Here is a 16,161-nt window from a genome sequence, read left to right as displayed (position 1 = left end):
ATCTTAGCCTCAGCCATTTTTTCACTTAGGAATGACTACCCCTCATCCTCTCGGGACCAGGCTGTTTCCAGTAATTTGTTATCTTAGACTCTTCTGTAAACTGCTGTCATGCTCCTCCATCATCTCTCCCATCACCACCCATTTATTGACGTATGCATAAATATTTCAGTGTGCATGATGTTTATCATCTCCAGATATTTATGCAGCAGTGGTATTGGATGTCATGTTTAAGAGCTCTTCTACCCCTGGATATTAGTAGAAAACTGGTGTTTGACATACTTGAATGTATATTTGAAGAGGAAATAGAGTCTAAGGCAGATTATGCAAGCGAGAAAGTTATCAGGGAGTTTTCTACGGAAGAGCACCCGTGAAGGAGTGCAAGAAATTACATCGTGATGCAATCACAACAGAGGCCTCAGTGGATCCTAACGGGGGCTTTGATGCTGGGATGACCTTGAATTGAGGCGAGAGAGCTGTGTGTTTTTCCTTCATAAAGTGGTTACCAGAAGTGGGCTGCAGTGGAAAGGGAGCCTGACCGAGCACGTCAGCTCTCTTGGCTCTGAGCTCAGTAGTCAACAAACAAGAGCAGTTAGGGAAATGAGTGCCTAGGTTCTTGAGAAGGATCTGGGTGAGCACCTGGCATCCCCTGTATGCTGATAATACAGGATTTACAGTTTCTAAACATCCCTAGTCTAACTGAAGAAGGTTGTTTAAAAAGAACAACAACAACAAAGGAAGGTACACAACACATTTTGTGGTCTTCAGGAAGATTTTGATAGAGTGTTAACACCTATTCACAAATGCTCACTTCTGGGTCTTTGGTCTATATTATCTTGTATGCTACAATCATAGAGCCTTGGCGCTAGAAGGGTCTTCTGGATTACCCAATTTAATCATCTCATTTTTCAGGTAGGGAAACATTGTGAATATATTGCCTTTTCTAGGGTCATCCAGGTAAATTGGGATAAAATTAGGCAGCCTATGTTTACCAGATTCAGCAGGTAAAAATAAGGATGCCCACTTACATGTGACTTTCATATAAATATGTCTCAAAATATTTCATGAGTTACAAAAATATTATATATTATTATATAATAATATATAAAATATCTTATATATTATAAAATAATATTCATTGTTAATCTAAAATTCAAATTTAGCAAAGCATCCTGCATTTTATTTGTCAAATCTAACTAGAATTCAGTCAGACCTTTCTCAGTTTCTCATATACTCTTTGTAACTGATTCATTAACTTTTCATAAGAGGTTTTAAAAACATAGCAGAATGGTAAAAATTACAGATTTTTTAAATAATTTAAAATAGCATATATTCCTCCAAAAATGTTTGGAAAACAAAGATAAATATAAAGGGAAATATGAAAAAATATACATATTTCCTTCTCTCAGAGATAACCACTATGGTTATCTCTGTTTTTGGCATATTATTTCCAGGTTTGGGATTTTAGGCTTAAGATACTCATCTGTACTTATATACAGTTTTGAGTAAAGTTGGGTCTTGAATATCTGATCTTCTTTCACATTTCAACTGAAACAGACACATGGCTTTCCAGCTAGTTTTTTATTGCTGTGATTGCTCAATAATGTCTTGGTATAGCAGGTTATTTTAAAGCTTTTGGGCGGAGTGAGCTTTACAGGGGCATTTAGGTTTATCCTCAAACCTAACTAGAGCAGTATGTGATTTTCTCTAGAAATGCTGGTTAAACATTTAATTGGTAAATGGCTTTTGACCACATCTGAAATGAGCATGCATCACTCAATGCCTCTTGTGTGCTTGGTCCTGTGTGTAGACTTTTATTAAAAGTCTGTCCCTACTGTTAACTTGAATTTCTTAAACATTCTGCTGCTTCTGAGGGAATATTCATTTTACTCTGCTGTTGCACTGTGTCTTAGTGAGGTGATAATCTCTTTAAAGGTGATGCCATTGTATCTTTGCCGTATCTCTCATCCTTCATGTGCTGTTTTCTTTAAAACACTAAATAAATGGTTTTAAATTTAAAAATCCATAAATGGCTATTTTCTTCAAAATTTGACAGATTCTGCAATACTAAATCAGCGTAGTCATATCTTTTTACCATGCCTCTTTGATGCTCACAGCTGTAACTTATAGATTTGAGTTTTAGTGTACTGTGGTATGTAAACATGCATTTGAAGCATTTTTCAACTAGATGATAATGGAATTCTCCAGGCCAGAATACTGGAGTTGGTAGCCTTTCCCTTCTCCAGGGAATCTTCCCAACCCAGGGATTGAATCCACGTCTCCCACATTGCAGGCAGTCTTTACCAGCTGAGCCACAAGGGAAGCCCTCTTGATCACTTGATCACCCCATTTGTATTAATGAATAAGTTCTGTTGTACTGTGTCTTTCCTACCAGTCTTTCCTACCAGATATTCAATACATTCTCATTAAAATTTTAAGCCACCTCTATGAGTGAGTAAAATGACTTCTGGATCTTTCAAGTGGAATCTTCTCATTTCCCACAGAGCCCCCGCCAGTCATCCAAGTGCCTAGTAATGTTACCGTCACTCCTGGAGAAACAGCAGTTCTGACATGCCTTGTCGTCAGTGCAGTGGGTTACAATCTAACCTGGCAGAGGAATGACCGAGATATCAGGCTGACAGATACAGCAGGAATGAGGATCTTGGCTAACCTTTCCCTGGAGCTCAGGAGTGTGAAATTCAGCGATGCAGGAGAGTATCGCTGTGTTGTTTCCAACGAAGGAGGATCATCGACTGAGGCTGTTTTCCTCACCGTGCAAGGTAAGTCCTGACAGTGACTTCTGAGTCATGGTGTCTTTCTGTTTTCCTTCTTTGATCTCTATTCCCTTAAATTGTCTATCTGAGGGTATCTACCCAAACAATTACAGTGTTGAAGAATAGAATGCTTGTGGACCTTGAGGGTATGAAAGTGACTAAGCTGGAAACTAAAACAAAATCCCATGGACAGAGGAGCCTGGTAGGCTGCAGTCCATGGGGTTGCAAAGAGTCGGACACAACTGAGCGACTTCACTTTGACTTTTCACTTTCATGCATTGGAGAAGGAAATGGCAACCCACTCCAGTGTTCTTGCCTGGAGAACCCGAGGGACGGGGGAGGCTGGTGGGCTGCCATCTGTGGGTTCACACAGAGTTGGACACGACTGGAGCAACTTAGCAGCAGCAGCAGCAGCAGCAAATAGTTGACCTTAATCAACAGTTAATCCTAGTAATTGAAGACCTTTATTTTAAGGGAGTAGAAATAGAAATAGTCTCTGGATGATTTAATAGGTTTAAAATTTCTTATCTATTTTGTGAACTTGAAAAAAAAAACCTTTTAATTGGTAAAAAATAAAAAGCAAAGTTCCCAATTTGAGTGCATTATTTGTATATTTAATTTACTTTTATGGTTTTAATTAAGTTTTAAGATGTTTCCTATCAAGGTGAAATTTTATTGAAACTTTAACAGAGCTGTTTTTACCTTATTTATCTTAGACACATATGCAGACACACACACACAAAGAAGCTAATGATAAACCAATCTTAATTGTCTGTATAGACTAAGGTGTTCAAATAGCTCAAAGCACCGGGGATTGAACCCACACTCCCAGCCATGGAAGGCAGTCTTAACCCCTGGACCAGCAGGGACGTCAATGTGGTCTGCTGCTGCTGCTGCTAAGTTGCTTCAGTTGTGTCAAACCCTGTGCGACCCCATAGACGGCAGCCCACCAGGCTCCCCCATCCCTGGGATTCTCCAGGCAAGAACACTGGAGTGGATTGCCATTTCCTTCTCCAGTGCATGAAAGTGGAAAGTGAAAGTGAAGTCGCTCAGTCGTTTCCGACTCTTAGCGACCCCATGGACTGCAGCCTACCAGGCTCCTCTGCCCATGGGATTTTCCAGGCAAGAGTACTAGAGTGGGTTGCCATTGCCTTCTAATTGCTACTAAATATGTATGTTAGTCCAGACTAACAAATGAAGATCAGAAGCTATTCCCAAGTATCTCTTTCAGTAGAATCCTATTTGGCTTCTAAATGTCTCTAGAGTCTTAATGTAATGAGCAACTTACTGTTGGCAGTTTTATACTGTTTAGCTGAAAGGTTCAGTTGCTGCCTTAGGAGAGTATTTTATTTCAAATCCTTGATGTGGGAGACTGATTGCCTCAGAATCAGGTCTGGCTACTTGGTTATGGCACTAGAAATAACTTTATAACATGCCTCACTGGGTTATAATGTTGTTGTTTAAGAAACTTACCACCGAGTTTCTTGGAATGCTATTAATGGCAAAAAAGCAAAGTGAAACTACCGTGAGACTTAATAAAATGCTTGACATCTGATTCTGGTTTTCTCACTGGTATTTGAGATATACACTGCAATCCGACTATATGACTGTGCGTCTTTCATTAGTTAGTCGATCTGCTGAAACCTCTGGGGGAATGTTGCTTTTGTAAATGGTTCACTGCATTTCCAGGTGGTAAACGGCCTAAATATTTGAGTCAATCCAAGTAGTAACTTTAGTTACTAGAGTTTTGGAACTATTTTTTTTTACCAAACTGATTATTTCAGATAGGATACATGGTAATGGACTTCTGAAATATGACCTTGGTTCTTTCCCTGATGTTCTGTTACAATGGGATTTTAAAAGAATCAGAGCCGTCCTTGTTTCTCCAGGTCAACTGTTTAGTCCTTTAGTATTGCTCAGTCAATTTGAACATTTATGGATGTTCTCAAACATTTATGGATGAAGACTTTTCCAAGGAACTTTTTAAAAAGCAGATTTCTTACTTCATGCCCAGAGATTCTGATTTCACAGGCCTGGGTTAGGGCCTGGAGATCTGCATTTATAACTGACCTCTCAGGTGGTTTCATGGACAACATTTTCCAAAACAATATTTGAATCTATTCTAAAGTATGAACCTATGACATAGAAATGCATATTTTTAAAGGAAACCCTAAAACTTTTATCTTCTTTCTGGTAAATAGACTTATTGTAACCTAACAATTTAAGTTCTGAGGTTAGATGTCATAAAATATACAAAATATAAATACAAAAAACATATGTCATTATATGATTACTGGTTAGCTTGTATAATCTCTGCCTGCATGCATGCTAAGTCGCTTCGGTCATGTCCGACTCTTTGTGATGCCATGGATTGTGGCCCACAAGGCTGCTGTGTCCGTGGGATTCTCTAGGCAAGAATACTGGAATGGATTGCCAGGCCCTTCTCCAGGAGATCTTCCTGTCCCATGGATCGAACCTGGGTCTTCCACATTGCAGGCAGATTCTTTACTGTCTGAACTACCAGGAAAGCCCCTATGTATAATCTCTAGTGGTGTAAATCTGTTTAAAGGCATTATTTTTTTGGCCTGTCTAGTTGATCTTGAGTTTGAGTGAACAATTTTGATGAAAAATTAGGTTTTAAAAATCTAACAAAACTATATTCTAGAATTTGATAGCACTGTCTATTAAAAATAAGACTCTAGCTTTATTATGCCCCCTGATTATTTTCTGCTTGAATACATTATTGAAAAGCAGTGGATGGTTGATGAAATAAAGTGCTGTACCTAGGATTATAATTCATGAGAATATAAGATGCTTGCCAACCATTGACACTGAAACATAAATTGTAAATTAATTTCACTTTTATGCAGTTACATGTTTTAAAAAGAATAAATCAAAAATAGTTCAAGAAAGCTTAAAAGATATAATAGCTACTTGGATTGAATACACACTAGGAATATTTTTCTTGCTTACAGAAGAATCAATAGCTCAATTTATAACCTCATTTATCTTGCTCTGCCTCCACAGATCTGTTTGGAAACTTTTATCTGTAATACTTTTAAAAGTTAAACATCCAGACTTTAAAGTTTTGGTAGTAGTTTTATGAAATGTAATTAGCAAGAATTTTCTGGTTAAAAATAGCATATGTCTAGCTACTGCAGCCTTTTCTCATTAACAATAAAATATAAAGACCCAAAAAAGACAAAACTGAAGAATACCAAAAACCAGTTTCAATCTACAGTGGCAAAAATTGGGGGAGGGATTTTATATATTACATATCAAGATTGGTGTTTGTATAAATGAATTCAGTGGAATGAAAATTTCAATTGGCGGTCCATCTTTTTTATGTCCACATGAAAGCAGAGAGGATGTATCTTTGTTTCTTCATTTCTTAGTTTGCTTCAAAAACAAAATGTTACCCTTGAGGAAGCCAGCACTTAAACCTATCAATAGCGATAACCAGCTAGTTAAGAAAACAGTAGGACGAAAAGTGGGCAGGAAGCCTGGCTGCTGCTGCTGTGTCGCTTCAGTTGTGTCCGCCTCTGTGCGACCCCAGACTCATCGCAGAGCTCTGAACTCTGCCCCCTGCTGTACTGCGGGTTCCCTGCGCTGTACTGCGGGTTCCCACTAGCTGTCTATTTTGCACATAGTACTGTGGATGTGTAAAACCTAGTCCTCCAATTCATCTAACCCTTCCCTTCCCCCCAGGTCTACAGTTCATTCTCTACATCTGTGTCTCTATTCCTGCCCTGAAACTAGGTCCATCTGTACATTTTCTAGATTCCTCATTCATGTGTTAATTTATAACATTTGTTTTTCTCTTTCTGACTGACTTCACTCTGTGTGACAGACGCTAGGTTCATCCATGTCTCAACAAATGACCCAGTTTCATTCTTTTTTATGGCTCAGTAATATTCCATTGTATATATGTACCACATCTTCTTTATCCATTCATCTATTGACGGACACTTAGTTTGTTTCCATCGGAGAAGGTGATGGCACCCTACTCCAGTACTCTTGCCTGGAAAATCCCATGGACGGAGGAACCTGGTGGGCTGCAGTCCATGGGTCGCTAAGAGTCGGACATGACTGAGCGACTTCACTTTCACTTTTCCCTTTCATGCATTGGAGAAGGAAATGGCAACCCACTCCAGTGTTCTTGCCTGGAGAATCCCAGGGACGGGGGAGCCTGGTGGGCTGCCGTCTCTGGGGTCGCACAGAGTCGGACACGACTAAAGAGACTTAGCAGCAGCAACAGCAGCAGTTTGTTTCCATGTCCTGGCTACTGTAAATAGTGCAGCAATGAATATTGTGGTATATGTATTGGTTTCAATTATGGTTTTCTCAGGGTATATATCCAGTAGTGGAATTGCTGGAAAACAAATTTATGGTTATCAGGGAATAAGGGAAAGGGAGAGAGAAATTGGAAGATTGGAATTGACATATACATGCTACTATACGTAAAATAGATGACTTGTAAAGACCTACTGTATATGATAGGGAATTTTATTCAATACTCTGTAATAACCTACATGAGAAATTATCTAAAAATCTAAAAAAGATAAATATAAATATATATATATGTATAACTGATTCACTTTGCTGTACACCTGAAACTAATACAACATTGTAAAGCAACTATATCCCCATAAAATTTTTTTTAAAAAAAGAAAGTGGAAAACAAAAGAGATCAGATAATTACCTTTCCCTAAACCCTTGCAGGTCACATTACCTAGAGTCAGCCACTCAGATGCTCCCTGTGGGAATTTTAATTTTTACTGAGACCATGGACATTTATAAGGCTTCAGTTTTGGCAGCATCATAGGATTTTGAGTCCAACAGCAGCAGAAGTAAATGATCCAGTGGCCTTTTTCCATCACTTTAATTTCCCTCACTGACTGTTAGGTTCATTATCAATTTATCAAAAGAGCCTTGAAAGGAAATGCTGATCTCAGAACCTGGCTGTCAATCAGTTCCACTAATGAGCATGAGAGAATGTGAATGGGTTGATATGCTTATTTCATTGTGCAAATTCCTCGCTCTGGAGGTAATAATGTAACTAGACACAGGAGATTTTCCCCAAAACTCTGTTTACCTCAAGCAGGGTTTATCACAAGATTCAGAAGTACAGCTGTGCAAGCAAAATAACAAACAAAGAGAAGACATTCATAATTATGCTAGGAGGACAAGAATCTGGATTGATACATACATAAATGTGATTGTTGGTGTCAATGGAACTATAAGCAACTTTTTAACTTTGCTGTTCTGTACTTGAAAAAAAAGTAATGGAGATGAATTTTCTTAAAACTTTGTATAAACAGGATTTTGAAAGTTTTGAAAATTCTGGTGTTAATTGTATTAGGGAGATCAAATTATATGTGAATAATATATTTTCTTTGTTTCTTTGCTAAATATTCTATGACTTTGCTTTATAACTTTTATATTTAAAATAATTAAGATAAAATTTAGAAAGTCAATAGGAGATAATGTAAAAATAGGGAATAGTTGAGAAATTAGGAAATAATTTCTCAAAAAAGTGTCATTAGAAGTTTTGACAATATAAAAAATCATATTTAAAAGCTTATGGGTGTGGAATTTTATAGGATTATATCACAGAGTCATCTATTTTAAATAATTTCTGAACCAAAATGAGGAAAAGCAAAAGGAGAAATGAAGAGTATCAATTGATAATTAAATTAGGTTTTCTTATAATGAATAGCCCAGTAAGGGAGTCTTGAAAATCCCCTTATATTTCCCCTTTGCATTATTTTCACAGGAGTACATTTTGATTTTTAGAAGTCTGAATCCATGTTTGAATAATAAGAATTGAATTTAATTAGTTCATCTGTTTTCCTAGACATTTCAATACATTGAAGTCTTCCTAGTTAAGCTTTTATTTTTGGAGGTTGACCCGAGACACATATATGTCTGCTTTAAATACTAGTGCCATAAATTGTTCTCTTAAAACTTCCAAATCATTACTGGTTGTCAAAAGTTAAGTTTATTCAGTTCCTTCGTTCTTTGATGTCTCAGTGTGAATCAACACACATGAGTAAGATGCTGTCTTAAAATACTAGGTTTTGGTGATTTCTGTACTAGGGATCTTATAAAGAGGATGTTTCAGGTTTTAAGATTTGAAGGAAAATATTCTAGGCGTATTTTACATCATGTATTTCCTGCAGTGAAATCCAAGGAATATGTAGTTTTCCTATAGAAATATGTGCTTTCCTAATTCTTTCTATGCTGACTGTAAACTTTATGAAGAGAAAAGTTTAATATTAACTTCATCTGATGAATGTATTCTACTGACTCCATGGTTAGGGGCAAACTTCTGTTATAATATGATTCAATTCCATACAGTTAAAATGTAAAAAAAAAATCAATATTGCGCATTTCATTGTTTTTGTCTTTCATGCAAGGTATCTATATCTTGCATAGATCTTATACCACTTTTTAAAATTTGTTATTTTTTAAACTTTTTAATTTGTACTGAGGTTTGGCCAATTATTAACAATGTTGTCATAGTTTCCGGTGAACAGCAAAGGGACTCAACCATACAGATACATGTATCCATTCTTCCCCAAACTCCCATCCCTTCCAGGCTGCCATGTAACAGGGAACAGAGTTCCACGTGCTATATATGGTCCTTGTTGGTTATCCATTTTATTATAGCAGTGTGTACACGTCCATCCCCAATTCCCTAAATATCCCTTTCCCCATCCTTACCTGCTGGCAACTGTAAGTTCGTTCTCTAACTCTATGACTGTTTTTAAAGTACGTTCCTTTTTATCATTTGTTTTTATAGTCCACATATAGGGGATGTCATTTGATATTTCTCCTTCTCTGGATCTCAGATCACTTTAATTGCAGATAGAAAGAACCCTATTTCTCTAAAACTTAGAAGACAGAAACTTTACTGAAATGTTTTTAAGTGGAAGTTATAAGGAAGTTTAAAGAATTAGTTATTTGCATTATAAAAGAAAAAGAGATGTGATGACCTAACAAATACTTCAAGTATATGAGAAATTATTATAAAGAAGTTTTACACCAAGGACATTATAATTTTGAGCAAAACTAGACCATGGGAAAAAAATGTATATTAAGCCAGACCTGATGGATTTAAGTGAGCTAGAAAGATGTCCAGATGTCAGGGAGGTTAAATGATGGAAGCTAATATCTTTTACAGTGCAGGGACTGTTGGATGAGAGGACAGATGAATCAGCAAGCACTTCAATCCACTAAATTATCCAGATGAAACTACAGACATTTTAAAATGTTTGAGAATTTGTGACATACATTATATCATCTAACTCTCACATGTTGTGTGTATTTGTATTGATATCTGTATTTTACCCATAAAGATGAAGAGCCTCTGCGGAGTTAGTGGCTTGCCCTAGGTTATAAAGCCAGCACGTGGCAGAGCCTAGATCTGAACTGGGTCTTTCCATTGTTCTGCATAATATATAGAAATGCCTGTGCGTGCAGTTAACAGGCCTAAGGCACAGGAGGGTAGAAGAAAGTTTAAAAATAGAGAAAGGATTCTTCAGTATCTGTAGGAAATTGAGTACTGAAGTAAAACTTTTTAAATAGAAAAGATACAAAGTGTCTATAAATTGTTGGCACATGAGTCACAAATAGCTGGAAATCTAAATCTAACTAAAAAAATGAAACAGTTTAGTGACCCTTTTGACTTAAGTTCTGGTAGAGTGGCTGGTAAGGAACAGCCTAGCGGAGAGAGAACTGTGAGTATGCACGCAGAGAACCTGTAAGATGACTAGGCTGTAAGCTACATTAGGGCACGGCCCAGTTTTCTTCAGTTTTGTGTCTTTGGTGCCTGACATAATGTTAATTTTTTTATTGACGTATAGCTGCTTCACAGTGCTTGTTTCTGCTGTCCAGCAAAATGAGTCATCCACACGTATGCATGTACCTCCTCTTCCTTGGATTTCCTTCACATTTAGGTCATCGCAGAGCGTTCGGTGGACTTGCCCCGCAGTCTGTTCTCATTAGTTATCTAGAGCACGTAGTATTGCACACGTCTGTGAGAAGACTGAACGAGAAGCAGCGTGCTTAGTTAGGTGAAGAAACTATTGCCAAGTCTGAAAAATCCTTTTGTCAGAACATGTACTAACATTTTATTTGATTCTGATTCCCTTGAAACATTGATTAATGTTTCTTTGAATTATTTTATACATTAAGAATTCAACTAAAGAGAAAATTCTGTTTCTAATTCCCTTGAAACATTGATTAATGTTTGAGTTATTTTCTAAATTAAGAATTAAACTAGGAAAATTCTGTTTCTAAAGTTTAGATATTTATAATACAGGAGAAACATAATGACTTGCTATTTTTATACATGAGGAAGGAGCTTTGGTAAATAAAGATGGAATTAGAACTAATGCACGAAGTGGGAGCACTTGCAGGCATATCTGTAGAAGGGTGTGATATGTTAGGGGCGTTTGGTTACTGTGACTACAAAGCTGATCACTGTTATATTGATGGGATCCTCATGTATGCTATTAATTTTCCCATCAGTTGCTCAGTCATGTCCGACTCTTTGCGACCCCATGAATTGCAGCACGCCAGGCCTCCCTGTCCATCACCAACTCCCGGAGTTCACTCAGACTCACGTCCATTGAGTCAGTGATGCCATCCAGCCATCTCATCCTCTGTCGTCCCCTTCTCCTCCTGCCCCCAATCCATCCCAGCATCAGAGCCTTTTCCAATGAGTCAACTCTTCACATGAGGTGACCAAAGTATTGGAGTTTCAGCTTTAGCATCAGTCCTTCCAAAGAACACCCAGGACTGATCTCCTTTAGGATGGACTGGTTGGATCTCCTTGCAGTCCAAGGGACTCTCAAGAGTCTTCTCCAACACCACACCTCAGAAGCATCAATTCTTTGGCGCTCAGCTTTCTTCACACTCCAAATGTCACATGCATACATGACCACTGGAAAAACCATAGCCTTGACTAGACGAACCTTTGTTGGCAAAGTAATGTCTCTGCTTTTGAGTATGCTATCTAGGTTGGTCATAACTTTCCTTCCAAGGAGTAAGCATCTTTTAATTTCATGGCTGCAGTCACCACCTGCAGTGATTTTGGAGCTCAAAAAAAAAAAAAGTCTGACACTGTTTCCACTGTTTCCCCATCTACTTCCCATGAAGTGATGGGACCAGATGCCATGATCTTTGTTTTCTGAATGTTGAGCTTTAAGCCCACTTTTTCCTCTCCTCTTTCACTTTCATCAAGAGGCTTCTGAGTTCCTCTTCACTTTCTGCCATAAGGGTGGTGTCATCTGCATATCTGAGGTTATTGATATTTCTCCCGGCAATCTTGATTCCAGCTTGTGCTTCTTCCAGCCCAGCGTTTCTCATGATGTACTCTGCATAGAAGTTAAATAAGCAGGGTGACAATATACAGCCTTGATGAACTCCTTTTCCTATTTGGAACGAGTCTGTTGTTCCATGTCCAGTTCTAACTGTTGCTTCCTGACCTGCATATAGGTTTCTCATGAAGCAGGTAAGGTGGTCTGGTATTCCCATCTGTTGAAGAATTTTCCACAGTTGATTGTGATCCACACAGTCAAAGGCTTTGGCATAGTCAATAAAGCAGAAATAGATGTTTTTCTGGAACTCTGTTCCTTTTTCCATGATCCAGCGGATGTTGGCAATTTGATCTCTGGTTTCTCTGTCTTTTCTAAAACCAGCTTGAACATCTGCAAGTCCACACTTCACGTATTGCTGAAGCCTGGCTTGGAGAATTTTGAGCATTATTTTACTAGCGTGTGAGATGAGTGCAATTGTGTGGTCGTTTGAGCATTCTTTGGCATTGCCTTTCTTTGGGATTGGAATTAAAGCTGACCTTTTCCAGTCCTGTGGCCACTGCTGAGTTTTCCAAATTTGCTGGCATATTGATTGCAGCACTTTCACAGCATCATCTTCCAGGATTTGAAACAGCTCAACTGGAATTCTATCACCTCCACTAGCTTTGTTCGTAGTGATGCTTTCTAAGGCCCACTTGACTTCACATTCCAGGATGTCTGGCTCTAGGTGAGTAATCACACCATTGTGATTATCTGGGTCGTGAAGATCTTTTTTGTACAGTTCTTCTGTGTATTCTTGCCACCTCTTCTTAATATCTTCTGCTTCTGTAAGGTCCATACCCTTTCTGTCCTTTATCCAGCCCATCTTTGTGTGAAATGTTCCCTTGGTATCTCTAATTTTCTTGAAGACATCTCTAGTCTTTCCCATTCTGTTGTTTTCCTCTATTTCTTTGCGTTGATTGCTGAGGAAGACTTTCTTATCTCTCCTTGCTATTCTTTGGAACTCTGCATTCAGATGCTTATATCTTTCCTTTTCTCCTTTGCTTTTCGCTTCTCTTCTTTTCACAGCTATTTGTAAGGCCTCCTCAGACAGCCATTTTGCTTTTTTGCATTTCTTTTCCATGGGAATGGTCTTGATTCCTTTCTCCTCTACAATGTTACGAACCTCTGTCCATAGTTCATCAGGCACTCTATCAGATCTAGTCCCTTAAATCTATTTCTCACTTCCCCTGTATAATCATAAGGAATTTTATTGACTATGCCAAAGACTTTGACTGTGTGGATCACAATAAACTGGGGAAAATTCTGAAACAGATGGGAATACCAGACCACCTGATCTGCCTCTTGCGAAATTTGTATGCAGGTCAGGAAGCAACAGTTAGAACTGGACATGGAACAACAGACTGGTTCCAAATAGGAAAAGGAGTACGTCAAGGCTGTATATTGTCACCCTGCTTATTTAACTTATATGCAGAATACATCATGAGAAACCCTGGACTGGAAGAAGCACAAGCTGGAATCAAGATTGCCGGGAGAAATATCAATAACCTCAGATATGCAGATGACACCACCCTTATGGCAGAAAGTGAAGAGGAACTCAAAAGCCTCTTGATGAAAGTGAAAGAGGAGAGGAAAAAGTTGGCTTAAAGCTCAACATTCAGAAAACGAAGATCATGGCATCCGATCCCATCACTTCATGGGAAATAGATAGGGAAACAGTGGAAACAGTGTCAGACTTTATTTTTCTGGGCTCTAAAATCACTGCAGATGGTGATTGCAGCCATGAAATTAAAAAACGCTTACTCCTTGGGAGGAAAGTTGTGACCAACCTAGATAGCATATTCAAAAGCAGAGACATTACTTTGCCAACAAAGGTTTGTCTAGTCAAGGCTATGGTTTTTCCTGTGGTCATGTATGGATGTGAGAGTTGGACTGTGAAGAAGGCTGAGCGCCGAAGAATTGATGCTTTTGAGGTGTGGTGTTGGAGAAGACTCTTGAGAGTCCCTTGGACTGCAAGGAGATCCAACCAGTCCATTCTGAAGGAGATCAGCCCTGGGATTTCTTTGGAAGGAATGATGCTAAAGCTGAAACTCCAGTACTTTGGCCACCTCATGTGAAGAGTTGACTCATTGGAAAAGACTCTGATGCTGGGAGGGATTGGGGGCAGGAGGAGAAGGGGACGACAGAGGATGAGATGGCTGGATGGCATCACTGACTCGATGGACATGAGTCTGAGTGAACTCCGGGAGTTGGTGATGGACAGGGAGGCCTGGCGTGCTGCGATTCATGGGGTCGCAAATAGTCAGACACGACTAAGTGACTGATCTGATCTGATACCTGAATGGACTAGTGGTATTCCCTACTTTCTTCAATTTAAAGTTGAATTTGGCTATAAGGAGTTCATGATCTGAGCCACAGTCAGCTCCCAGTCGTGTTTTTGCTGACTGTATAGAGCTTCTCCATCTTTGGCTGCAAAGAATATAATCGGTCTGATTTCGGTGTTGACCATCTGGTGATTTCCATGTGTAGAGTCTTCTCTTGTGTTAGGTATATTTTTTCCCAAATGATGAAATCAATACTGAAACATACAAAGTGCCTTGACTAAAAATACTAAAAAGTATCTCTTTTGTCCATTCATTCATTCTTGTATTCACTGAAAATTTGTGCTAGTCTTTCCGCTCCCTGCCAAGAATATAAATGAAAAGAAAATGACATCCTTCCCTTTAGTAAGTTCAAAGTAGAAGAAAGGTTATAAGTAAATTTCAAAAATATTTATTACCCATGTGGATAGGAACTGCATACTTGCATACTGGATCCTTGCATACTGTCTCAGTAATGAGTGGAGTTTGAGAAAGGTTTCATTCAGGAGATGGTGTCTGAAGTATCTACTGGGATATGAGTCAGTATTTGTTAGGTAGAAGTCATGAAAGCCTTTCTAGATGAACACTACATGCACAATTCCATGGAAGAATGAGGACACAGAAATATGGGCTTGCTGAGAGTAAAGGCAAGGCTGAATAGGTAGTTGTTTTCCCATGATGGTGCGATTTTTCTTTTTCCTGTCATCTTCAATCATCTTTTCAGTATACACATAGAAGAATTATTTAGGTTTTGGGGTTTTGTGATTTGGTTCAGCAAAAGACAAAGTAATTGAGAAAAGTGTTTGTAGTGTGTAGTGATGCTCTGTGGAGTTTAGACCAGATCAAGAAAGAAGAGAGGGTTAAAGGCATGGTCTGATAGATTGAAATAAAAAAAGAAGGTTCAAAGGAGTTGAGGCCATGATGAACTTGGTGAAGGGAAATGTGGGAGTCAGGAAGTGACAGCTGGAAGGATGGGAGGTTGTGACTCAAATTGGACTCTGGAGACCAAATGTTCTTCCAATCCCATTGTGAGTTGCTTTCCTGATAAGATAAGTAAGGTAGCAAATGCATTTGTCTAGCAAAATAAATGAATTGCCAGATTTTAAATTTTTTCCCTTCAAGAAAAATGCTATGTAGCTCCACTTTCATATGCTTTTGATTCTGACTGTTGCGTGATAATTTGTAAAATAATCCCTTTTTTGTAAAATGGGTAACCACATTTTTTAAAAGCCTTTTTTTTTTTTTTTTTCAGAGCAATTTTAGCTTCACAGCAAAATTAGAAGGAAGGTACAGAAATTTCCCAGATGCTCCATGCCCCCACACATGCATGACCTCCCCCATTATGAACATCCCCCACCAGAGTAGAAGGAACATTTTAACAAGTGATGAACCTGGGTTAACACACCATAGTCATCCAGAGTCCATAATTTATGTTAGTGTTCACTTCTGGTGTTGTACACTCTGTGGGTTTGGCAAATGTTTAGTAATATGTATTCATCATTACAGTAGCCATGCAGAGTATTTTAACTGCCTTAAATATCCTCTCTGCTCTGCCTGTTCATCTGTTTCTCCCACCTCCTCAACCCCTTGAAACTACTTGGCTTTTTACGATCTCTATACTTTTGCCTTTTCAAAATGTCGTATATTTGGAATCATTCAGTAGGTAGCCATTAGTGACTGGCTCCTTTCACTAAAATTCCTGCATGT

General features: G+C 38.4%; 1 protein-coding gene across 7 annotated transcripts in view; it reads left to right on the top strand.

Moving 5' to 3' along the window:
* The window catches only part of HMCN1 (hemicentin 1), a 537,476-nt gene that overhangs the window by 221,651 nt on the left and 299,664 nt on the right, over nucleotides 1–16,161 (top strand). For all 7 annotated transcript variants that reach the window (XR_015143096.1, XR_015143097.1, XR_015143098.1 and 4 more), the window contains one exon: nucleotides 2,502–2,777. Coding sequence is in view for 3 of the 7 variants with exons in the window: in XM_086343341.1 (XP_086199467.1) it covers nucleotides 2,502–2,777 (276 nt within the window). In the remaining 4 variants the exon portion in view is untranslated. The remainder of the gene's footprint in view (nucleotides 1–2,501; nucleotides 2,778–16,161) is intronic.

This window comes from Bos grunniens, chromosome 16 (assembly GCF_055505025.1).
Source record: "Bos grunniens cultivar Pamir isolate PY7600 chromosome 16, Bosgru_T2T1.0, whole genome shotgun sequence".
In the NCBI taxonomy this organism is placed as follows: Eukaryota; Metazoa; Chordata; class Mammalia; order Artiodactyla; family Bovidae; genus Bos; species Bos grunniens.
This window is presented reverse-complemented; position numbering and strand designations above follow the sequence as displayed.